Source organism: Oncorhynchus clarkii, chromosome 28 (genome assembly GCF_045791955.1).
Source record: "Oncorhynchus clarkii lewisi isolate Uvic-CL-2024 chromosome 28, UVic_Ocla_1.0, whole genome shotgun sequence".
Classification (NCBI taxonomy): Eukaryota; Metazoa; Chordata; class Actinopteri; order Salmoniformes; family Salmonidae; genus Oncorhynchus; species Oncorhynchus clarkii.
Window position 1 is genome coordinate 30,525,050 of NC_092174.1, and position 26,785 is coordinate 30,551,834.

Consider the following 26,785-nt stretch of genomic DNA (forward strand, 5'->3'; position numbering starts at 1 on the left):
ACTATCACTCGTATTTCATATGTCACAACGATTCATGCTATGATGCTGGTAAAGTTGTCTTGCGCACTTACAGTGCTGGTCATAAAAATAAGCTTTCTAGCTCATGGATGCAAAAAAATGTTCTTCCCCAAAAACAGCAAAACGAGATCTGTTTCAGTAGCTATAGTTAGCAATCTAACTATATAGCTAAGTGTCATCTAAAATAATGCTAATTAAGAAGACAGTTCTTATTTTGATTAATGGTGGTCGGACCCATCTATGTGAAACTAGTCACTAAGGATTAGCCACAATAGTGGACTTTGCTGTTAGCCTTCAAATTTAAAGTATGGCATAATTCTACTATTTGTATTCATTTGCATCACTGTCAATAACACACTTATTTTGAAGGCAAACCTCAAATTCCACTATTGTGCCTAATCCTTATTGTGGCTAGCTTCACAACACATAACCCGGTGTGGTCAAGCCTCACTAGCCAGATGAAGCTAGCTGCCTGCTGATATAACGTTAGCTCTGGGCAACAGGGTTAAGTAGCTGGCTAGCTATTTATTTTCATGAACTGAAGTTCAATTTCAATAGGTGAACAACAAGTGGCAACCTGGCGGTGCTCGACCAGTCGGCGAAAGCCAACATCACCCACGACAGAAAACGGTTGATTGTCAAGGGTCATGAAATTCCATTATCTTGGCTTTAGGTTGTCTTGCTGAAATGTTGTTACTCTTTCAAATGACTGCTCGATCCACACAGCAGACATTGTGGGCTAGGTTAGGAATGCTGTGTTGGACGTATAGCACAACATTTTACGTGGCATCATTACGTCATGTACCTACGTTATATAGATTTTGCACATCGGCATTAAACTAGGCCGATTCTGATATGTTTACCGATGTATCGTGTATCCCTAGTCCAGTTCTTGAAAATGTCTAAAATGGCATGTCAACATTTATTTTTGGCTAATAACAGTGAATGAACATTTCAATGACTGATATAGATTGACTAACACATCAACTGCATGATTTGCTCGTAGGTCTTTCAATACCACAAAAAAGAAATGGCCAACTTTATCCAGTATTGGTTATATATTTCCAACCTTCACATCCATAAAATGACAACTACTATTATTCACCCACTAAGTCCGTAAAATAAACGTAGATGTGCATGTGTCTTTTTTGACAGAGTCCTGTTGGAGTCTCGCCGTAAGTCGAAGAAGATCACAGCCCGAGGCATCTTCACCGGTGGCCGGGTGGTGAGAGGAGTGGACTGGCAGTGGGAAGATCAGGATGGAGGCAACGGAAGGAGAGGAAAGGTACTCGTTCTGTTGCAACACATATAACATGTCAAAAAAAAGATCTATATATAATTTGCTACGGTGTGACCATTTAATCATGACCCTGTACCTTGTTCAGTAGGGCATGCTGAAGGGAAATGTTTTGCAATTTAAGATGGAAATCTGTGTTCTTGTTGGACCGCCAATAAGATTTTTGCTAAATTTAGCTGCCTGTTGTAGATGACACAGGCTTCTCATCAAATATGAAATGTATTACTATGTCTATTTGGGATTTAATTAGGTTCCCCATTAGCTGTTGGGTAAGCCACAGCTACTCTTCCTGTGGTGCACACAGAACATGAAACATGACATAATACAGAACATTAATGATCAGTAATAGACAAGAACAGCTCAAGGACAGAACTACATATATTTAAAAATGGCACTGAGCCTAAATATCAATACATACTGTATGTATTGCTGTATCTGATGTTAGAAACCAGGTTTCCTGATCATTTGAGCAATGTGAGATGGGAGTTACAAGCAATTATGGCTCTATTTAATAATGTACCCTTGCGTGAATTTGTTCTGGATTTATGGACTGTGAAAAGACTCCTGGTGGGGTAAGTGTGTGTCAGCTGTGCGTCATTTGACTTCGCAAACAATTTGGAATTTTCAACACATTGACTGCATCACTACTTTTTTATAAGAAACAGTCTCTCCAACTCTTAGCGAAGAGAGACTTGCATGCATGGGTATTTATATTAGCCCTCTGATTACAATGTAGAGCAAGACGTGCAGCTCTGTTCTGTGCCAGCTGCAGCTTAACTCTCTTTATTAGCAGCACTTGACCACATGGCAAGAAAATTATCAAGATAAGACAACTAGAGTGTGCAGGACTTGCTTTGTGGAGTGGCGTGTCAAAAAAGCACATCTCTTTATTACGGACAGACCTCTGCCCGTCTTTACAACCATTGAATCTATATGGTTTGACCATGACAGTTTGCAATCTAAGGTAGTACAAAGTAATTTAATCTCAACTTGTTCAACAGCCACACCATTCATTACTAGAGTCAGCTGAGTTCTAGAGCTTAGAATATGGGAATGATGATTTTCTGATTTCATCATTGGGTCCAAGAAGGTGATAAACATTTGTGTGCATGCCGGCATTTATGGGTGAGAATTAAGTGTGGAGAATGTGGGGACCAGCCTATGAGTTGGAAAAGTTCCTTTGTTCTAAAGAGAAATGGCATCACTGTTCTCTTGGTTCCATCCCAGTCCGTCCCCAACCTCTACGTTAGTATATTTGGGAACAGACATGCAGATTTCCTCACCACAGAATACATCTCAAGAGGTTGAATTTGTTTGGCATGTTTAGAATCCCTTTATAAAAGGAACAGCTCTATAAAGCTCTAGTAGCTTTACTCTGTTCTAGACCCCAGTATTCAATTTAAGATTCCCCATACAACATTTTAAAGTAGTGATGCACCGATATGACATTTTTGGGTGAGGCCGATATCCGATATTTTAGTTGCCAACAAAAACCTGATACCGATAACCGATATTTACAATTTTAGTGACCTTTTTAAGCATTCTAGTACAGTTAAATAGTTAACACACACATGGATGCTCCGGTCTAAGGCACTGCATCTCAGTGCAAGAGGCGTCGCTACAGTCCCTATTTCGAATCCAGGCTGTATCACATGCGGTCGTGATTGGGAGTCCCATAGTGCGATGCACAACTGGCCCAGCGTCGTCCGGGCCGTCATTGTAAATAAGATTTTGTTCTTAACTGACTTGCCTAGTTAAATAACGGTTACACACACCACACTGACCAAAAAGTTATTTTGCTGGCATTTACGTATGTCCCCATTACCAGTAAAACATAATCAAAACCTATTTCTTTCACTCGCTTGCTGTGCTGTTTCGTTGTCCATTTGTTGTTTCATTCTCAACCAGGATTTCTATGGAACACCGTTCACTAGCCAGATGAAGTTAGCTGGCTGCTTATAATGTTAGCTTTGGGCAACAGGTTTAAGTAGCTGGCTAGCTATTTATTTTCATGAACTGAAGTTCAATTTCAATAGGCGAACAACAAGTGGCAACCTAACTAATACTTACTCAAAAGGATTCCTAAATCATTGCTAAAAATAATTAAAATTACTTCAGGTTGTTCTGGTCATTGTTTTCAGGCTGGTTGTATTGGTGCTAGCTAGGTACCATGCTAAAGCTAGCTACCCCAGAAGTTGCGGTCGATCAAATTATGCTTTATTACCAATGCGGTATTGTAAACACATCGTTCGTGGCAGGTGTTTGCTTGTTTTCAGACTTTTTTGTACAGCTTTGACAGTGCTACTGTATCTTTCTTGACACACAAAGTCCCAAACGGCGTTCTGTAGTATGTATGTCATGAAGCTAATAGCAGTGACGCCATTACTGTGTAACTCCGGTAGGGCAACATCTGAAAAATAGCACACTTGGTAGTGTGTACCGGTGCTCGACCAGTCGGCGAAAGCCAACATCACCCACGACAGAGAACGGTTGATTGTCAAGGGTCATGAATTCGATTATCTTGGCTTTAATGGACTTCGCCTTTAAGTTGTCTTGCTGAAATGTTCTTACTCTTTCAAATGACTGCTCAATCCACACAGCAGACATTGTGGGCTAGTTTAGGAATGCTGTGTTGGATGTATGGTGCAACATTTTAAGTGCCGTCGGGTACTTACGTTATACAGGTTTTGCACGTCAGCTTTGACTCAGTTTTGTATATTGGCGTTAAACTAGACATCGGCCAATATTCCGTTGTTGGCGATTTTAGCTTATATCGTCTGATTCCAATATGTTCTCCCATACATTGTGCATCCCTTTTTTAAAGGGTTCATTTGCTGTTTTATTTAAATGTCCAGTGCACTAAAATAGTTTTTTCTGTGTTTTGAATCATATTGTAAAACAGCTGATGAAATGAACACTGTAAAAATGTGGAATACATTTGATCAGTGTTATTTTCTGATAGTTGCTGATAGTATTTTCAATCTATAAATTGGTTAACCTTTTTGGGATAGGGGGCAGCATTTTCACTTTGGATGAATAGCGTGCCCAGAGTGAACTGCCTCCTACTCTGTTCCAGATGCTAATATATGCATATTATTATTAGTATTGCATAGAAAACACTCTGAAGTTTCTGAAACGGTTTGAATGATGTCTGTGAGTATAACAGAACTCATATGGCAAGCGAAAACCTGAGAAAAATCCAACCAGGAAGTGGGACATCTGAGGTTTGTAGTTTTTCAAAGCTTGGCCTACCTACACATTGAGATATGGATAAAGAAACTTCAGAAACTTAAATGAGGATTCTACTATAAAGGAGGGGCTCATGAGACCTCTGAGTCAGTGGTCTGCCAGAGAGCCTTGGTCTCATGACGCACGCTCCCGACAGTTACCTCTCGTTCCAGTGCTTTTTCTTCAGACAAAGGAATTATCCGGTTGGAACATTACTGATGTTTTATGTTTAAAAATATCCCAAAGATTAATTCCATACATCGTTTGACATGTTTCTAAAGGACTGTAACAGAACTTTTCGAGTTTTTGTCTGGACGAAGTGCCTGCGCCTCATGAAGATGGATTACTGGGCTGAACACGCTAACAACTAGTGGCTATTTGGACATAAATTATGGACTTTATGGAACAAATCAGTCATTTATTGTCGAACTGGGATTCCTGGGAGTGCCTTCTGATGAAGATCATCAGAGTTAAGTTAATATTTATGGTGTTGTTTCTAACTTTGTTGACTCCAAAATGGCGGATATTCCTCTGGCTGTTTTGGGTTCTGAACGCCGTTCTCAGATTATGCTGTTTCCGTAAAGTTTTTTTAAAATCTGACACAGCGGTTGCATTGAGAAGTCCATCTTTAATTCTGTGACTAACAGTTGTATCTTTTATCAATGTTTATTATGACTATTTCTGCAATATCACCGGATGTTTTGGAATCAAAATATTACTGCACGTAACGCATCACTGTAAACTGAGATTTTTGCATAAATATGCACATTATCGAACAAAATATACATACATGTTACACATATATATTGTGTAACATGTCCTATGAGTGTCATCTGATGAAGATCATCAAAGGTTAGTGATTAATTTTATCTATATTTCTGCTTTTTGTGACTATCTTTGGCTGGAAAAATGGCTGTGTTTTTTTGACTTGGCTATGACCTAACATAATCATATGTTGTGCTTTCGCTGTAAAGCATTTTTTAAATCGGACACGATGGGTACATTAACAAGATGTTTATCTTTCATTTGCTGAATTGGACTTGTTAATGTGTGAAAGTTAAATATTTCAATAAAATTATTTTGAATTTCGCACGCTGCCTTTTCAGCGGAATGTTGTCGAGGCGGAACCCCTGCCCTAGAAAGGTTAATAAACCAATTCCAAACCTCCTTGCCAATAACAGCTAGTTTTCCGTTTCCCACCCAGACAGTCTTGCTTGAGAAAGAGTTTTTGCAGAAAAGCATTTTTTGGCATTTTTTTTATGGAGAAATATTACAGTAGCTAAAGGTACTTAATCAACTAAAGGAGTAGGAGGCCTATACACTCGAGCAACACTTTCTTTGGTTGCTACATGATTCCATATGTGTTATTTCATAGTTTGATGTCTTCACTGTTATTATACAATGGAGAAAATAGGGGGGGGGGGACCTTGAATGATTAGGTTTGTCCAAACTTTTGACTTGAACTCTGTGAAATCCATGTGCTCTTAATATCACTATGCTCCATAATTGTGAAATCCTGGTTGTAGATGTGACCATGAGCCAAAAGAGGCATTTATTTGTTGCTGGAGTGTTTTGGCCTCCTCCTTCTAGAAATAACAAAAGGTGTCCCACAGGGTTCGGTTCTTGGTCCAGTTCTTTTCACTATTTATATTAATAGCATTGGTCTATCTGTTCAAAACTGTAACTGTCATCTGCGTACAGATGAAGTTCCTTACTCAATATGCTACTGCCCCTACGGCAGCTCAGGCTCTGACTCTTCAATCTGCTTTTACTACCTTGCAGGAAGCCTTGGATGACCTGAAATTGTTACTAAATGCTGGTAAAACCAAGTACATGTTTTTTTCCAAATAATGTAACTGATGATTTGTGCATAAGTACGTTAGATGGTCCATCCATTGACCGTGTCACGCCTCTAAATAGCTTTTCGTCAATCCAGATGCCCAGATATCTTTTTAAAAGTATGTTGACGAGTTCGTCAAGAAATTAAGAATTAAGTTGGGCTTTTTCTATAGGAATAGGTCTTGCCTTTCATTAAATAGTAGATTACAGATAATTCAGTGTACATTTATTCCTGTTATAGATTATGGTGATATTATATACATGAATGCAGCTAACAGTGTTTTGAAGCCCTTGGATGCAATTTGTCATAGCACACTTCATTTGATATAATCTGACAGTTTTGACATTCACCACTGCAACCTTTATCATAAAGTTGGTTGGGCCTCGCTAAAAACACACCGGTCACTTCCTTATTCTGTTTTTGTTTCTAAAGCCTTACTCAATAAACTACCAATTTACATATATAGAAACTCTGATTACAACACTAGGTCACAGGGGTGGTAAAATATATATATATATATATATATATATATATATATATATGTGTGTGTATAAATAATTTAAAAAATAAATATTAAAATATCATTGAAGCTTTATACAGAGGGTACCTCTACCGAGTCAGTGTGCAGGGGTACAGGTTAATCAAGGTCATTTACATGTAGGTAGGGGTAAAATGACTTTGCTTAGATAATAAACCGCAAGTAGCAGCAGTGTAAAAACGAATGTGGTGTCAATGTAAATAGTCCCATGGCCATATTATTAAATGACATATCATGATATTTGTGACATTATTTGTTGATGTGCCAGAAACACACAGAATACATTTCACATTATAGCCAACAGATTGTTAACCAAGAGGCATGCCTTTAGAATTATTCTTAGATGGGAATGCCTTGGCTAACTCCTCGACTATTCATCTCTCCTCTTCTTTACTTCCTCCTCCCCAGGTGACAGAGATCCAGGACTGGAGTGCAGCCAGCCCCCACAGTGCAGCCTACGTCCTCTGGGACAATGGGGCCAAGAACCTCTACAGAGTGGGCTTCGAGGGGATGGTGAGTAAAGCAACACACACACAAAATATCAGGTGTTCTTTGTTTGACCACTGAGCTGGGGGTCTTTCTTGTGCTGCCAGGCCTTTGTAGTGGAGAGCCACGCAGCCAGCCAGTAGCCAGAGCCCCATTGTGGCAGGCAGCTGGAAGGAGGGAGGGAATCTACATGAGAAAAGCAATCTGGTCCCTTCTTTCTTTATGTGGAAGAGGGTGATCACAGAGGTCAGCTTCAGGGGGAGGAGGAGGAGTCTTAAGGTCCCAAAGAGCTACAAATGACAGGCAATGTGCTGATTGGTGGAGAACACTCCTGCTTTTTTATGAACGCTGACAATCGGAGAGCTGGTTTATGTAACAGATTTGTCCTTTGTTATTTTAATATGTCTGGTAGGATTGAGGGGTTGAGGTAGACGACATCTGCTTCTGGATTAAGTAAAGCATGGATTATATATGCTGCTCCCCCAAAAATAATGAAAAACCACAGCCTCTGTGGCAAACTGACCAAATCCATCTGTTATACGGTATATATTGATGTCCTGGTCATTGGCCAACCTGTGTGTTATGTAATCTGTTACTTTGTACGCTTTGTAAAAAAAAATTCAAACACGCTTAATATTATTATTGAGAATCAAAGACTACAAACAAGTACTGTGGACATGGTGAAAGACACTGCATTTTTGTGCACAGTATCAATGTATTTTCACTTTTTTTTACTGGGTAGTTTGATTCAAATACAGTTGAAGTCGGAAGTTTACGTACACTTAGTTTGGAGTCATAAACTCGTTTTTCAACCACTCCACACATTTCTTGTTAACAAATTATAGTTTTGGCAAGTCGGTTAGGACATCTACTTTGTGCATGACTAGTAATTTTCCAACAATTGTTTACAGACAGATTATTTCACTTATAATTCACTATCACAATTCCAGTGGGTCACTAAGTTGACTGTGCCTTTAACCTCTTTATGGATATAAAGAAGGACATTATCAAACAAAAGGACCATTTATGATGTAACTGGGACGTTTTGGAGTGCCAACAGAAGAAGATCATTAACCTCTCTAGGGTAGGTAGCAGCATTTTGAATTTTGGATGAAAAGCATGCCCAAATTAAACGGTCTGCTACTCAGGCCCAGAATATATGATATGCATATAACTGGTAGATTTGGATAGAAAACTCTCAAGTTTCCAAAACTGTTAAAATAGTGTCTGTGAGTATAACAGCACTGATTTGGCAGGTGAAAACCTGAGAGATCCATTCAGGAAGTATTTTTTTTGTGGGTTTTGTAGTTTTCTATTCAATGCCATTTCAGTATCCATTGACTTAGGACTCAATTTGCAGTTCCTATGCCTTCCACTAGACGTCAACAGTATTTAGAAATTGTTTCAGGCTAGTATTCTTATAAATGAGGGAGTAAGGCCAGTCTGAATGAGTGGACCCTGACATGTCACAGAGCTTTTTCATGCGCAGTCCAGAGAGAGTGCATTTCTTGTTTACCTTTTATATTGACAACGTTATTGTCCGGTTGAAATACTATAGATCATTTAGGCTAAAAACAACCTGAGGATTGAATATAAACATCGTTTGTCTGCCTGTTTTGACTGCGTTTGAGCCCGTGGATTACTGAAGAAAACGCGCAAACAAAAAGGTTTTTGGATATAAAGAGACTTTATCGAACAAAAGGAACATTTATTGCGTAAATGAATGTCTTCTGAGTGCCACCATATGAAGATCATCAAAGGTAAGGGATTCATTTTATCTCTATTTCTGAGTTTTGTAATGCTTCTACTTGGCTGGTTACTGTTTGTAATAATTTGTCAACTGGGCTACGTTCTGGGCTAGGTATGCTTAATCTTTAAACCTATGTAAAATAAGTTTTGTTTTCTGAATTTTTATAATGAGCATTTCTGTATTTGAATTTGGCGCTCTGCAATCTCACTGGATGTTGGCCAGGTGGGACGCTACTTCCAGAAAATTATGTCATGGCTTTAGAAGCTTCTGATAGGCTAATTGACATCATTTGAGTCAATTGGAGGTGTACCTGTGGATGTATTTCAAGGCCTACCTTCAAACTATGCCTCTTTGCTTGACATCATGGGAAAATCTAAATAAATCAGCCAAGACTTCAGAAAAAAAATTGTAGACCTCCACAAGTCTGGTTCATCCTTGGGAGCAATTTTCAAACACGTGAAGGTACCACGTTCATATGTACAAACAATAGTACGGAAGTATGAACACCAGGCGAAAACGCAGCCGTCATTCCGCTCGGGAAGGAGACGCGTTCGGTCTCCTAGAGATGAACGTACTTTGTTGGGAAAAGTGCAAATTATCCCAGAACAACAGCAAAGGACCTTGTGAAGATGCTGGAGGAAACAGGTACAAAAGTGTATATATATATCCACAGTAAAACGAGTCCTATATCGACATAACCTGAAAGGCCGCTCAGCAAGGAAGAAGCCACTGCTCCAAAACCGTGGGGAAAAAGTATTACAAAGTAATACAAAGTATTAACTTAAGGGGGCTGAATAATTTTGCACGCCCAATTTTTCAGTTTTTGATTTGTTAAAAAAGTTTGAAATATCCAATAAATGTCGTTCCACTTCATGATTGTGTCCCACTTGTTGTTGATTCTTCACAAAAAAATACAGTTTTATATCTTTATGTTTGAAGCCTGAAATGTGGCAAAAGGTCGAAAAGTTCAAGGGGGCCGAATACTTTCGCAAGGCACTGTAGATGTCTTGAGATGTTGCTTCAATATATCAGTCAGGAAGTTAATGCTTGGTCCAAGTGGACAATGACCCCAAGCATATTTCCAAAGTTGTGACAAAATGGCTTAAGGACAACAAAGTCAAGGTATTGGAGTGGCCATCACAAAGCCCTGACCTGAATCCTATGGAAAATGTGTTGGCAGAACTGAAAAAGCGTGAGCGCACGAGGAGGCCTACAAACCTGACAGTTACACAAGCTCTGTCAGGAGGAATGGGCCAAAATTCACCCAACTTATTATGGGGAGCTTGTGGAAGGCTATCTGAAATGTTTGACCCAAGTTAAACAATTTAATGGCAATGCTACCAAATACTAATTGAGTGCATGTACTCTGACCCACTGGGAATGTGATAAAATAAATCATTCTCTCTACTATTATTCTTACATTTCACATTTTTGTGGTGATCCTGTGGTGATCCTAACTGACCTAAAACAGGGAATTAAAGGATTAAATGTCAGGACTTGTGAAAAACTGAGTTTAAATGTATTTTGTTAAGGTGTATGTAACCTTCCGACTTTGACTGTAGCACCAAAAGGCCACCGTCTGGTCTCTTGACTTTCCTTTCCTCAATATGTTTTCTTTTTTCCTTTGCTTTTTACACATCTGTTTTGTACAAAATGACATCTAAAAGCCAATATCCCAAATTGCACCCTATTCCCTTTATGATGCACTTATGGTACGCTACAATGACCAAAAGTAGGGCATTATGTAGGGAATAGGGTCCAATTTGGGGGCGCAACCACTGTTAGTGAACCCTGCTCTGTCAGAGAAGCAGTATGCCTTTTAGTCAACATGGCTGCCCTCTGTCTGACTGTGGATGCCCATCCGCATCTGTCATTTCAAATGATATGATGCTGTTCCTTCCCTGCTGAGCCAGAGTCCTTAAGGTAATGCCATTGTTGCCACCCCGCCCTAACTTTAACACAATGTCACTGCAGTGTGAATTTACTCTTACGTCGTTGTTAATCTACTGTACTTCTAATAGATTGAATTAAGTAGATCATTAGCTGATGCTTTTTTCCCTGTCTCTCCCTTTCAGTCGGATTTGAAATGTGTCCAGGATGCCAAAGGAGGCTCTTTCTACAGAGACCACTGCCCTGTTCTCGGTGAGTACAGTACTTGTGATCCATGGCACTACGCCGTAATTATTGCACCAATACTTCCCCAGCACAGTGTTCTGCAGTTGAGTCCAAGGGCATCAGGAGCACGTCTCTGCCTGCCTGCTGTTACTCGTAGTGTCCACTGGGTGGCATCATCACACCAATACAGGCAATATCAGGCTGCATGGAGACAGCCCGGGTGCAGTCACAGGCCACACTGGCACAGCATTTCCGCAATCTCAAGGATCGTGTCTTCTCTCAGATATTCCTGGCCAGTGATACCTGGGTTTTGTTTAGCAGCACTGCAGCAACCAAATTAACTCGTCAAGTTTAATACAAGTAATCAAAAAAGACTATCCGTGATCTGATTTGTCCACCCTGTTTTATCTTAGTGAGACTAACCTACATAAATAAAGGTGAAATAAAGTAAATAAATAAGAATCTGTAACCAGTATGTATTCCACCTGCACTCTCCCCGCAGGTGAGCAGAATGGCAACAGAAACCCAGGCGGTTTGCAGATCGGAGACCTGGTCAACATCGACCTGGACCTGGAAATAGTCCAGTCCCTACAGCACGGCCACGGAGGCTGGACAGACGGTATGTTCGAGACTCTCACCACCACCGGTACCGTGTGTGGCATCGATGAGGACCACGACATTGTGGTGCAGTACCCCAGTGGGAACAGGTAAGCTCTATCAGGTCTTAATTCAGGCCTAGTTAAATTAAGGTTCAATAAAAAAATTAAGACCAGTACACAAGCACAGTCCTGTCATAACACAACAACTTCTGTCAAAACAAGAATGGGACATGGACTTAACCTATTTGTCCTAATGAAAGATATTTATGACACTGTAATTTCGATGATGTAGGTGCCACCTCAAAGTGTGTGTGTGTGTGTCCAGGTGGACATTCAACCCTGCAGTGCTGACCAAGGCCAACGTGGTGCGTAGTGGGGAAGGTGTTGCGGCGGGGGCAGAGGGAGGCAGCTCCCAGTTCCTGGTGGGAGACCTGGTCCAGATCTGCTACGACATCGACCGTATCAAGCTGCTGCAGAGAGGCCATGGGGAGTGGGCTGAGGCCATGCTGCCTGTAAGACACGCATGGGGAGTGGGCTGAGGCCATGCTGCCTGTAAGACACGCATGGGGAGTGGGCTGAGGCCATGCTGCCTGTAAGACACGCATGGGGAGTGGGCTGAGGCCATGCTGCCTGTAAGACACGCATGGGGAGTGGGCTGAGGCCATGCTGCCTGTAAGACACGCATGGGGAGTGGACTGAGGCCATGCTGCCTGTAAGACACGCATGGGGAGTGGGCTGAGGCCATGCTGCCTGTAAGACACGCATGGGGAGTGGGCTGAGGCCATGCTGCCTGTAAGACACACATGCGTTTCCTTTGTCAGCAAAACATCCTTTTTCTTCCACATCTCATCTCCCACGTAACAAGGACCGTATCACCTGGGTGTATGTCATGACTACTAAGCCCTAAAACCTGTTCATCGGTACCTACTGTTGTTGCTGCTGCTCCCCTCCTCCCGTTGCCCTTAGCCCGCCCCCTCAGTTTTGAGTGTTCACGAAAGGCTCCTTGAGTCGGACTGATGTCCCGATTCAACTTTAAGCTAGGTGTAGTGCCTTTTCAGCTCTTTAGTTGACTCTCCAAACAGAGTGAATCAAGTTGCAGACTTGCTAGTGAATGGTATTCAAATTACACATGACTCTCTGCAACACTAGGCTGGAAAAGTCTGTGTAGGAAAGATGGCTGCCAATGAAGCAATGTATTGGTCATGCATTCTAATTGGTATACTAGTGTTTACATATTGTAACGACGTGTTAGTCTGTTTCAATATCCACATTAGCATAGTACTCAGAATGCATTCCTGATTAGAATAAATGTATGTATCTAGTATGCTGGAGACCGTGGATATTGCAACGTAGCCTCAGTCTTATCAAAGAACAGGGAGACAGCCACAAAATGCCTTTCCTTTCCTCGCTCAAAAACTTGACGGACATCAACAAGGCCCCAGATAATTGGCTGTGTAGATGAGAAATGTCTGGCTCTCACTCAGCCTTTCAACTGCCCTTTTGAATGAATAATCAGAACAGTGCTATAGACTCATCTGTGATTACGCTTTCCTGTCATGTTTTTGGAAAGGAAGGGCTGTGTCTGTTTCTGAAATGGGAACGAATGGCTTTGTAGAAATTAAATACACAGATGCGCGTCTCTTTTTGGTTTGTTCCCCCTCAAATTGTATTTGTTTTTTATACCTTGGTTATATCTCAGATAATTTAACTTCCCTGTGTAAGAGACACTAGAATTCTGAGAGGAGGTTCAGAATTCCCTTCAATAATATTTGGTACTTAACAGATTGTAACAGAATCTCTTAACAGTATGCTATGTTTATGCTCTTTTGAGATTGTAATAAAAAATGCTATAGTAAAGAATGTATTGTTTTCCTCAGACCCTGGGCAAGGTGGGCCGCGTGCAGCAGATCTACTCTGACAGCGACCTGAAGGTGGAGGTGTGTGGAACGTCATGGACCTATAACCCTGCTGCCGTCACCAAGGTGGCCCCCACTGGCTCTGCTGTCACCAACGCCTCCGGAGGTAGTCAGAACACACACATTTACAGTGTGTACACACCGATACACAAACCATAAACCAATATTTTTTTTTCCATATCTACTACTAGCCTGTTTATAAGTGGGCATACACATACACTGGCCCATCTTACACACCACACACAATCTTCACTCCTTGGACCTAGAAGATGACCCCCATGTAACGTTGTGTGTAGAGCGTCTGTCCCAGCTGCTGAAGAAGCTGTTTGAGACCCAGGAGTCGGGTGATGTCAATGAGGAGCTGGTCAAAGCAGCAGCCAATGGAGACCTGGCCAAGGTGGAGGACATCCTCAAGAGACCTGACGTGGACGTAAGTGATCTCTTCATTCAACACAGCCTCAAGCTTTGTAGGTGTCTATCATAGTTTAGTTCCATGGCGCATTCCCCCCCTCGAGGATATATTTATTTGTAATTGAGATGGCAAAATGATGATATGACGACAGGGGCTCAGTTAATCCTTAAGTGTCAATTGACGCAGCGGTGCGGCCATCTATACTGAACAAAAATATAAATGCAACAATTTCAACTATTTTATTGGAGACTTCTTCTCATTCAAAAGTTTTTCTTTATTTTTTTAATATTTTCTCCATTGTAGAATATTAGTGAAGACATCAACACTTTGAAATAACACATAGAATCATGTGTTATGTGCCTATCGATGACAGCTTTGCACACTCTTGGCATTCTTTCAGCCAGCTTCATGAGGTGGAATGCATTTCAATTAACAGGTGTGCCTTGTTATAAGTTAAATAGTGTAGAGTTTGTCTGTGCTCTTGTAGAATACTGGTTGAGGGGTGGAGATGATTTAGTTAATTATTCCTTGCCCATGAACATTCGACCATCCATCAGAGATGATTGCAATGCAGTCTGCTTTCTCTATGATTTGCTTGACCTTCACTTGAGCTCTGTTGAACTCTGCATCCCCAGCAAATTAGTAGATAAAGCATGTCTGGTTGGAGGATTCAGAGATCTCTTCCAATACACATTGCCTGTGAGCTTCAGAGGTGAACCAGTTGCACACACAGCTCGAACAAGACATTCATCAGCATTTCTCTGACATATGTTACTTCATTGAGTCAAAAAACCTTTTGATTCCAGGAGGACCGTGAGCTGCTGCTATCGATAAGGTGTCTGATTCATAATTTTCACCTCAGAGTAGAAGTAGTGACTTTTGTCAGAGGTTGTTTGTTGTGAGCACTGAGGGAACTTTATTCACTTCACCAGATGATTCTGCATCTTTGTTGCCTTCTTCACATTTGATTTTGCACATTATCTGCAAATGTACACAGCTTTTCCTTTTACATTAGCTGCAGTGAAATGACTCCACACATCAGATAGTGACCATGGCATTTTCCTGTAAAGATTATGAACAATTTGTTTTAAAAAAAAATGAAAAATACAATTCCATGTACAGATAAATAGTTAAGCAGTTAGATTAAACAACTTCTTTGTAAGATAAATGTTTTAAAATGAAACATGTATGGAAACAGGTGAATTAACACCTTAGTTAGCAGGCTCAAGCAAGTTAAAACCCACCTGGTAGCAAAAACTAACTAGCAGAAATTGTTTACAAGTAAGAAATTATTTAAACACTTTGCTGTAGGCTACTATTTACTAGTTAGCAAAAAATCACGTGTCATATAAAATATATTCACCCCAGTATTGTAATCAAAACTTACCAGAAAGCATATTGTCCATGGCTCAGACAGTGTAGTAGTGTGGGCTCAATAGCATCTCATTAGTGTGCAAGATCTTGAGCTGAATATGTGAAGGAAGAGTGCACTGCACATGTGATGGAAAAATGCACTGTGCATGCAGAGTAGAGTTCGACCGATTAATCGGAATGGCTGATTTAATTAGGGCCGATTTCAAGTTTTCATAACAATCGGAAATCGGTATTTTTGGGCACCGATTAAAAATAATAATAATTATACCTTTATTTAACTAGGCAAGTCAGTTAAGAACACATTCTTATTTTCAATGATGGCCTAGGAACGGGGGGTTAACTGCCTCGTTCAGGGGCAGAACGACAGATTTTCACCTTGTCAGCTCAGGGGATCCAATCTTGCAACCTTACAGTTAACTAGTCCAACGCAATAACGACCTGCCTCTCTCTCGTTGCACTCCAAAAGGAGACTGCCTGTTACGCGAATGCAGTAAGCCAAGGTAAGTTGCTAGCTAGCATTAAACATATTTTATAAAAAACAATCAATCATAATCACTAGTTAACTACACATAGTTGATGACATTACTAGATATTATCTAGCGTGTCCTGCGTTGCATATAATCTGACTGAGCATACAAGCATACAAGTATCTAAGTATCTGACTGAGCGGTGCTAGACAGAAGCAGGCTCGTAAACATTCATTCAAACAGCACTTTCATGCATTTTGCCAGCAGCTCTTCGTTGTGCGTCAAGCATTGCACTGTTTATGACTTCAAGCCTATCAACTCCCGATATGAGGTTGGTGTAACCGAAGTGAAATGGCTAGCTAGTTAGCGCCCGCTAATAGCGTTTCTAACGTCATTCGCTCTGAGCCTTCTAGTAGTTGTTCCCCTTGCTCTGCATGGGTAAGGCTGCTTCGATGGTGGATGTTGTCGTTGTGTTGCTGGTTCGAGCCCAGGGAGGAGCGAGGAGAGGGACGGAAGCTATACTGTTACACTGGCAATACTAAAGTGCCTATAAGAACATCTAATAGTCAAAGGTTAATGAAATACAAATGGTATAGAGGGAAATAGTCCTATAACTACAACCTAAAACTTCTTACCTGGGAATATTGAAGACTCATGTTAAAAGGAACCACCAGCTTTCATATGTTCTCATGTTCTGAGCAAGGAACTGAAACGTTAGCTTTCTTACATAGCACATATTGCACTTTTACTTTCTTCTCCAACAGTTTGTTTTTGCATTATTTAAACCAAATTGAACATGTTTCATTATTTACTTGAGACTAAATAGATTTTATTAAGTTAAAATAAGTGTTCATTCAGTATTGTTGTAATTGTCATTACTACAAATAAAAAAATCGGCCGATTTAATCGGTATCGGCTTTTTTGGTCCTCCAATAATCGGTATCGGTGTTGAAAAATCATAATCGGTCGACTTTAATGCAGAGGTTTGCTATTCCATTGAATTGGGGATAGTTAACCAAAATATGCCACATGACCTAGAATTTGAAAATAAAAGAGAGCCGCACACTCTAGGAGCTCTGATGCAAAAATGTAATTACCAACGTTTCGACAGCCAAGCTGTCTTCATGTCGAAACGTTGGTAATTACATTTTTGCATCTGAGCTCCTAGAGTGTGCGGCTCTCTTTTATTTTCAAGTTTTCTACTCCGCTAGCCAGTCTTAATAGGTGTGCATTTTTGTTTCTTCTACAAGACCTAGAATTACCTTGTGTCTATCTCACAAAAAAGGTTCACTGTTATAAGCTAACTTTTTAAAAAATGAATTTAAGCAAAAGTGCCCAAATTCCAGGGCTTAACTCCCAATGGGACATTTTCCGGAACGTTTCCGACACTTTGCAACCCTTGGAACAAATATTACAATGTTTGGAAAAATGTGAAATAAATAGTTTTGACGGTATTGAAAAAAACATACTGTGGCTATTTCCAAATATTCTGGTATGTGGTATATACGGTATACCGCCCAAGCCGAGTGAATATACCCCATTTTATGGTCTAGAGCCAATTTTCCACATGACTAGGAAAACTCTGCGGCCTAGTTATAGGTGGGGCACAGAGTTTTTCCTTGTCAGGTTGTTAGTCAGGAATAACTCCTGTCCCTAGTGATGCTTGTCCTTCCATCAACCAGGCCAACAACCTGCCCCTAAGGGGAGCTGTCTGCTCTCTGCGCTCTCCTATTTCCTTAGAGAGCTGCTTAGAATAGAGAGTAGAGCGTCTTAGCCTCCCTCCCTCATTGTAAGCGTTCTGCTGCATTGTCTCTGCGACCGTGTGTGTGAGCACGCGTGTCTCAGTGCGGTGAGGGTTGGCCAGGTTCCTCGGTGTCTTTCAGTGGAATTATTACCTAAAGGCCCAGTGCAGTCAAACTTGATTTTCCTGTGTTACTGTGAAATTGTGACGATGATGATGATAATTCCCTTTCAGTGTAAGAGCTGTTTGAAAAAAAATGCCTGACATTTCAGCTGGTTTTGCATGAGTGGAGTTTTTGCCTGCCTGGCAGTATAAGTTAATAGACCAATAACAGAGTTTCAAACTTCTCTGCCAATAATAGCTACTTTTCAGTTTACATGTCCCTCACATTAGGCTCCTCCAGTTAGGCCACCCACTCCGACTGCTCCCAGACAGTTCTGGCATAATTCTTCCTTGAGAAATCACTTTGCCAAGAAGCTTTTTTTGTTTCTTTTTGACCATTGTAATTTAAACAATCACATTAAGGTGCATAATTGTTACCCAGAATTGATTTGATATTTGAATAAAAATGGCGGCATTGGACCTTTTTAAAGCACAGTGAGCTGGGGAAAGTGATCCTCCTGCCAGGGCAAGATATGTTCTGTGTCTCCCAAAGTACCACACATGAATATTTATGCCCCAAGTATTCCAGTACCTCAGTTGGCGATGAAACACACACACAACCCCCTCTTGTGTATGCGGGTGACGAGGCAGTGCACTGGATGAACTCAAAATACAAGAATACACTTAACAGTGCTACATTGTGTGTTTGTAGGTGAATGGGCAGTGTGCTGGACACACAGCCATGCAGGCGGCCAGTCAGAACGGACACGTGGACGTCCTCAAGCTGCTGTTGAAACACAACGTGGACCTGGAGGCTGAGGTTTGTACAGCCAACAGTTCTTCCTCAATACTAACGTCAATACTATAGCCCCTTCTCAATACCTATAAATCCTCCCCACTACCAAGACCAACAGTGCTAGAAATGATATCCCTAGACGCTATATCAGGGCTGTTTAAATTCCAGTCCTGGAGGGCCGAAACACTTCTGTTTTTCTTCTACCTGGTAGTTAATTACACTCACCTGTCCCAGGTATGAATTAGTCCCTTATTAGGAGAGGATGAAAACCTGGAGTGTTTCTTTCCAGGATTGACATTGAACAGCTGTGCTCTAGTGAAACGAATCCCTTTTTTTGTTGTTCAGTCTTCCTATACTGGTCTCAATTCATACTCTTAAAAAGCTGACTGTATCAGTCATAGTTGGATGCTCGCTGAGGTGTAAACAGTTAAGACATTGGGTCAGTCTGTGTATAATATACCTCCCAGGACAAGGATGGAGACCGGGCGGTGCACCACGCGTCCTTCGGAGACGAGGGCTCTGTGATCGAGGTGCTGCAGAGGGGCGGTGCTGACCTGAACGCCAGGAACAAGCGCAGACAGACCCCACTGCACATTGCTGTCAACAAAGGCCATCTGCAGGTGGTCAAGACCCTGCTGGATTTTGGCTGCCACCCCAGCCTCCAGGTAACCACACACACACTTCCATTTCACACATGCAAATCATACACACTTGTAAATTTGTGAAACAGGACAAATACAATATAAGCATCCACTCTAACCAAAATATTTGGGTGGCTCTCTCTGCACTCAAGTGTTTGTGAAATGTAAACATCTCCTTCACATAACCAGTATAGGCCTATATTGTTAGTGATAGGATTTTGATTTGATAATGATGGTTCCTGCTAGATATTGTGGTAACGGTATGTATGTCGCCCCCGTACAGGACTCCGAGGGAGACACGCCCCTGCATGACGCCATTAGTAAGAAGAGGGACGACATGCTCTCTGTGCTGCTGGAGGCGGGAGCTGACGTCACCATCACCAACAACAACGGATTCAACGCCCTGCACCACGCCGCCCTGCGAGGGAACCCCAGGTACGACCCTGACCCTAACTGCCAAGCCAGGGCTAGTGATGAAAAAGAGAATTACGTCATTGTTCACACAATGTTGAAATCTGCCTTTGGCTTCACAGAAAACTGGCCTCCATACAGTTAGACTTGTGGCTTGCAAAGTTGTAGATGTGTTTCAAACTGGTTTTATTCTCATTGAGTACAAGTTAACTAATTGAATGGTACTGCTGGTAAATGGTTCATGACAACACTGAACCCTATTGCTTTTGAGGTTGATGGGTTTGGTCCTTTCTATCCAAGGCTAGCCTACATCCTAGCCTACATCCTAGCCTACATCCTAGCCCACAGCCTATCCTACAGCCTAGCCTGCATCCTATCCTACAGCCTAGCCTGCATCCTATCCTACAGCCTAGCCTGCATCCTATCCTACAGCCTAGCTTGCATCCTAGCCTACAGCCTACATCAGTTCTGTCGGTGTCCTCATCCTTGGCCACAGCTATTTCTAGCTCCACCTGGTTGCTACTGCTCCACTCTTGCGATGGGCTATTCTAGTCTCTCATACATACATGAGGCACACATTAAGGCTAGTAGCTTAGAGAGACTATACTATACCCATTAGCATGAAAATCCTGGGGTTATAGAGGCCACAGTCTCTCTGGAGTGTACGCCACACACACATTAGCAGCTGCCTTTTGGCTGGACTGTAGGTCTGGCTTGTAGTGTTGTCTGGTCAGAGCCGGCTAGGGGACATTAGTATCATTTCACCTTAGCTGACACACATTCCATTGGCATGGGGTCAGAGGGCTCTGGAGCACCTGCTATTTCAGCTACCCTGGCCCGGCCTGGTCCACTGGCAGTGGCATGCACTGACGGCAGCAGCACAGTGGAATAACACTGGAACACCCCTCAGTCTTCATCGCTACTCTATGGCACTGCCTGCCACTGATAGATAGCCAGTTTGAACAATAATCTGGATTGCAATCTGCTTGCCTTGCCTGCCTGACAGTCTATTACTGAACAAGCCCTATGGCCTCAGTCAGAGATGCATTGAAGTCATTTGTCATCATAATGCAGTGATTTCACCAGTTAATGGCATCAAAAGATGGGGGATGAATGTTTCTGCTTTTGTTATTATTATTATTATTATTATTATTATTTTTAAATATTGTCGGTCTATTTACTGTATAGGAAATTTGCTTTAAAACTGAAACATTTTCTCTCTGAGATTGTCAGCATAGAATGCACAACTTAATCTCCGCCACATGGAAAAATTGTGGAATTATGGGAAATTAGCTTTAAAACTGAAACATTTTGTCGCTGAGGTCAAATGTTCAGTCTGCAACCGCACTATTTGCCACGCCCATGGCCACGTCCCCACCACGCCCACCACCTAAGCCTCATTTTGATCCAGAAAAACCCTGGTACTGTACATTGCATTCCCTCCATTTCACTACACCTGCAATAACATCTGCTAAATATGTGTATGCCACCAATAAAATTTGATTTGATCACCAGTGTGCAACAGTGGGAACTGTTAGTTTCATATTGACTGTACAGTAAAGGTGAAAAGTGCTGGAGTCTGCCTTGCTTTCCGCCGTCACTCTGTCCCCCTCGTCTTTCGAGAACTCTGTTGTCCCACTCTTCAATCTAGCCATTTACTTTTATTTCACACTCAAGCTCATCCAAATCAAATGTATTTATATAGCCCTTCGTACATCAGCTGATATCTCAAAGTGATGTACAGAAACCCAGCCTAAAACCCCAAACAGCAAACAATGCAGGTGTAGAAGCACGGTGGCTAGGAAAAACTCCCTAGAAAGGCCATCCACAGAGGAAGGACCAAAACCTAGGAAGAAACCTAGAGAGGAACCAGGCTATGTGGGGTGGCCAGTCCTCTTCTGGCTGTGCCGGGTGGAGAGTATAACAGAACATGGCCAAGATGTTCAAATGTTCATAAATGACCAGCATGGTCGAATAATAATAAGGCAGAACAGTTGAAACTGGAGCAGCAGTACGGTCGGGTGGACTGGGGACAGCAAGGAGTCATCATGTCAGGTAGTCCTGGGGCATGGTCCTAGGGCTCAGGTCCTCCGAGAGAGAGAAAGAAAGGGAGAAAGAGAGAATTAGAGAGAGCACACTTAAATTCACACAGGACACCGAATAGGACAGGAGAAGTACTCCAGATATAACAAACTGACCCTAGCCCCCGACACAAACTACTGCAGCATAAATACTGGAGGCTGAGACAGGAGGGGTCAGGAGACACTGTGGCCCCATCCGAGGACACCCCCGGACAGGGCCAAACAGGAAGGATATAACCCCACCCACTTTGCCAAAGCACAGCCCCCACACCACTAGACGGATATCTTCAACCACCAACTTACCATCCTAAGCCAAGGCTGAGTATAGCCCACAAAGATCTCCGCCACGGCACAACCCAAGGGGGGGGCGCCAACCCAGACAGGATGATCACATCAGTGACTCAACCCACTGACGCACCCCTCCCAGGGACGGTATGAGAGAGCCCCAGTAAGCCAGTGACTCAGCCCCTGTAATAGGGTTAGAGGCAGAGAATCCCAGTGGAAAGAGCGGAACCGGCCAGGCAGAGACAGCAAGGGCGGTTCGTTGCTCCAGAGCCTTTCCGTTCGCCTTCCCACTCCTGGGCCAGACTACACTCAATCATATGACCCACTGAAGAGATGAGTCTTCAGTAAAGACTTAAAGGTTGAGACCGAGTTTGCGTCTCTGACATGGGTAGGCAGACCGTTCCATAAAAATGGAGCTCTATAGGAGAAAGCCCTGCCTCCAGCTGTTTGCTTAGAAATTCTAGGGACAATTAGGAGGCCTGCGTCTTGTGACCATAGCGTACGTGTAGGTATGTACGGCAGGACCAAATCAGAGAGATAGGTAGGAGCAAGCCCATGTAATGCTTTGTAGGTTAGCAGTAAAACCTTGAAATCAGCCCTTGCTTTGACAGGAAGCCAGTGTAGGGAGGCTAGCACTGGAGTAATATGATCAAATTTTTTGGTTCTAGTCAGGATTCTAGCAGCCGTATTTAGCACTAACTGAAGTTTATTTAGTGCTTTATCCGGGTAGCCGGAAAGTAGAGCATTGCAGTAGTCTAACCTAGAAGTGACAAAAGCATGGATTAATTTTTCTGCATCATTTTTGGACAGAAAGTTTCAGATTTTTGCAATGTTACGTAGATTGAAAAAAGCTGTCCTTGAAATGGTCTTGATATGTTCTTCAAAAGAGAGATCAGGGTCCAGAGTAACGCCGAGGTCCTTCAGTTTTATTTGAGACGACTGTACAACCATTAAGATTAATTGTCAGATTCAACAGAAGATCTCTTTGTTTCTTGGGACCTAGAACAAGCATCTCTGTTTTGTCCGAGTTTAAAAGTAGAACACTTCCTTGTGTCTGAAACACATGCTTCTAGCGAGGGCAATTTTGGGGCTTCACCATGTTTCATTGAAATGTACAGCTGTGTGTCATCCACATAGCAGTGAAAGTTAACATTATGTTTTCGAATGACATCCCCAAGAGGTAAAATATATAGTGAAAACAATAGTGGTCCTAAAACGGAACCTTTAGGAACACCGAAATTTACAGTTGATTTGTCAGAAGACAAACCATTCACAGAGACAAACTGATATCTTTCCGACAGATAAGATCTAAACCAGGCCCGTGTCCGTGTAGACCAATTTGGGTTTCCAATCTCTCCAAAAGAATGTGGTGATCGATGGTATCAAAAGCAGCACTAAGGTCTAGGAGCACGAGGACAGATGCAGAGCCTCGGTCTGATGCCATTAAAAGGTAATGTACCACCTTCACAAGTGCAGTCTCAGTGCTATGATGGGGTCTAAAACCAGACTGAAGCATTTTGTATACATTGTTTGTCTTCAGGAAGGCAGTGAGTTGCTGCGCAACAGCCTTTTCTAAAATGTTTGAGAAGAATGGAAGATTCGATATAGGCCAATAGTTTTTTATATTTTCTGGGTCAAGGTTTGGCTTTTTCAAGAGAGGCTTTATTACTGCCACTTTTAGTGAGTTTGGTACACATCCGGTGGATAGAGAGCCGTTTATTATGTTCAACATAGGAGGGCCAAGCACAGGAAGCAGCTCTTTCAGTAGGTTAGTTGGAATAGGGTCCAGTATGCAGCTTGAAGGTTTAGAGGCCATGATTATTTTCATCATTGTGTCAAGAGATATATTACTAAAACACTTGAGCGTCTCTCTTGATCCTAGGTCCTGGCAGAGTTGTGCAGACTCAGGACAACTGAGCTTTGAAGGAATACGCAGATTTAAAGAGGAGTCCGTAATTTGCTTTCTAATAATCATGATCTTTTCCTCAAAGAAGTTCATGAATTTATCACTGCTAAAGTGAAAGCCATCCTCTCTTGGGGAATGTTGCTTTTTAGTTAGCTTTGCGACAGTATCAAAACGGAATTTCGGATTGTTCTCATTTTCCTCAATTAAGTTAGAAAAATAGGATGATCGAGCAGCAGTAAGGGCTCTTCGGTACTGCACGGTACTGTCTTTCCAAGCTAGTCGGAAGACTTCCAGTTTGGTGTGGCGACATTTCCGTTCCAATTTTCTGGAAGCTTGCTTCAGAGCTCGGGTATTTTCTGTATACCAGGGAGCTAGTTTCTTATGATAAATGTTTTTAGTTTTTAGGGGTGCAACTGCATCTAGGGTATTGCGCAAGGTTAAATTGAGTTCCTCAGGTGGTTAACTGATTTTTGTCCTCTGGCGTCCATGGGTAGACAGAGGGAATCTGGAAGGACATCAAGGAATCTTTGTGTTGTCTGTGAATTTATAGCACGACTTTTGATGTTCCTTGGTTGGGGTCTGAGCAGATTATTTGTTGCAATTGCAAACGTAATAAAATGGTGGTCCGATAGTCCAGGATTATGAGGAAAAACATTAAGATCCACAACATTTATTCCATGGGACAAAACTAGGTCCAGAGTATGACTGTGACAGTGAGTGGGTCCAGAGACATGTTGGACAAAGCCACTGAGTCGATGATGGCTCCGAAAGCCTTTTGGAGTGGGTCTGTGGACTTTTCCATGTGAATATTAAAGTCACCAAAGATTAGAATATTATCTGCTATGACTACAAGGTCCGATAGGAATTCAGGGAACTCAATGAGGAACGCTGTATATGGCCCAGGAGGCCTGTAAACAGTACCTATAAAAAGTGATTGAGTAGGCTGCATAGATTTCATGACTAGAAGCTCAAAAGACGAACACGTCATTTTCTTTTTTGTAAATTGAAATTTGCTATCGTAAATGTTAGCAACACCTCCGCCTTTGCGGGATGCACTGGGGATATGGTCACTAGTGTAGCCAGGAGGTGAGGCCTCATTTAACACAGTAAATTCATCAGGCTTAAGCCATGTTTCAGTCAGGCCAATCACATCAAGATTATGATCAGTGATTAGTTCATTGACTATAATTGCCTTTGAAGTAAGGGATCTAACATTAAGTAGCCCTATTTTGAGATGTGAGGTATCATGATCTCTTTCAATAATGACAGGAATGGAGGAGGTCTTTATCCTAGTGAGATTGCTAAGGCGAACACCGCCATGTTTAGTTTTGCCCAACCTAGGTCGAGGCACAGACACGGTCTCAATGGTGATAGCTGAGCTGACTACACTGACTGTGCTAGTGGCAGACTGGCTAACAGCCTGCTGCCTGGCCTGCACCCTATTTCATTGTGGAGCTAGAGGAGTTAGAGCCCTGTCTATGTTGGTAGATAAGATGAGAGCACCCCTCCAGCTAGGATGGAGTCCGTCACTCCCCAGCAGGTCAGGCTTGGTCCTGTTTGTGGGTGAGTCCCAGAAAGAGGGCCAATTATTTACAAATTATATATTTTGGGAGGGGCAGAAAACAGTTTTCAACCAGCGATTGAGTTGTGAGACTCTGCTGTAGAGCTCATCACTCCCCCTAACTGGGAGGGGGCCAGAGACAATTACTCGATGCCGACACATGTTTCTAGCTGATTTACACGCAGAAGCTATGTTGCGCTTGGTGATCTCTGACTGTTTCATCCTAACATTGTTGGTGCCGACGTGGATAACAATATCTCTATACTCTCTACACTCGCCAGTTTTAGCTTTAGCTAGCACCATCTTCAGATTAGCCTTAACGTCGGTAGCCCTGCCCCCTGGTAAACAGTGTATGATCGCTGGATGATTCGTTTTAAGTCTAATACTGCGGGTAATGGAGTAGCCAATGACTAGAGTTTTCAACGGGAGGAGTAGAGACAAGAAGGCTCGGCCTCTGACTCCGACTCGCTGCTTAATGGGGAAAACCGGTTGAAAGTTTCTGTCGGCTGAATGAGCGACACCGGTTGAGCATTCCTACAGCATTTCCTTCCAGAAACCGTGAGAAAGTTGTCCGGCTGCGGGGACTGTGCCAGGGGATTTATACTACTATCTCTACTTACTGGTGGCACAGAGAAAGAGAGCTTGAGATGGACCTCTGTACTCGACCAAGTCTTAAACCCCATGAAAACGACGTTTCCCTGGTTTGGAGGGAAAGTACTTATTTTAGTAGTGTTTTATTAGAGTGACGTTTGCATCCCCACTGAGTGCTTGGAACAGGGAGTAGGTTCTGACTGCAGTAGTGAGTCATATTCCTGAAAAGCACCCTAGGTGGTTGTCAGAAGGACAGAGTTAAGTGGCAGTTGTACCTCTAAATGGTACAATACGACTCAAGATTCTCTTCAAGCTATTTATGTTCAGGTATGGATGAAAACTGCCTGTCACATGATGTTTTATTGATTGTACACAAATGCAAGTTGCAAGTCTTGTGCGTCATCTGGGATCAAATGATCACTCGGACAATTCCTCCATATACAGTAGGCTACCCCTCAGCTATATGATCTGCAGTGTTGTCTCTTGCAGTGAGCTTAAGACATCAGATGTCACGGCAGCCACACTGATCAGTCGGGGGGCAGGCAGGTAGGCAGGCAAATTGTCTGGGTAGCCATCTGACTAGATGTTCAGGAGTCTTATGGCTTGGGGGTAGAAGCTGTTTAGAAGTCT

General features: G+C 42.2%; 2 protein-coding genes across 5 annotated transcripts in view; one reads left to right on the forward strand and one right to left on the reverse strand.

The window, feature by feature from the left end:
- LOC139387167 (ubiquitin carboxyl-terminal hydrolase 14-like) overlaps positions 1-5,891 on the reverse strand; it is a 237,162-nt gene extending 231,271 nt beyond the window's left edge. Inside the window, exon 1 of the mRNA XM_071133218.1 lies at positions 5,881-5,891. The gene's annotated coding sequence lies outside the window, so the exon portion shown is untranslated. The remainder of the gene's footprint in view (positions 1-5,880) is intronic.
- Positions 1-26,785, forward strand: part of LOC139387165 (E3 ubiquitin-protein ligase mib1-like) — a 104,738-nt gene that overhangs the window by 9,359 nt on the left and 68,594 nt on the right. For all 4 annotated transcript variants that reach the window (XM_071133213.1, XM_071133214.1, XM_071133215.1 and 1 more), the window contains exons 3-12: positions 1,174-1,303; positions 7,330-7,434; positions 11,233-11,299; positions 11,775-11,979; positions 12,197-12,383; positions 13,749-13,893; positions 14,084-14,217; positions 18,596-18,703; positions 19,147-19,344; positions 19,604-19,755. In XM_071133213.1, the coding sequence (XP_070989314.1) occupies positions 1,174-1,303; positions 7,330-7,434; positions 11,233-11,299; positions 11,775-11,979; positions 12,197-12,383; positions 13,749-13,893; positions 14,084-14,217; positions 18,596-18,703; positions 19,147-19,344; positions 19,604-19,755 (1,431 nt within the window). The remainder of the gene's footprint in view (positions 1-1,173; positions 1,304-7,329; positions 7,435-11,232; positions 11,300-11,774; positions 11,980-12,196; positions 12,384-13,748; positions 13,894-14,083; positions 14,218-18,595; positions 18,704-19,146; positions 19,345-19,603; positions 19,756-26,785) is intronic.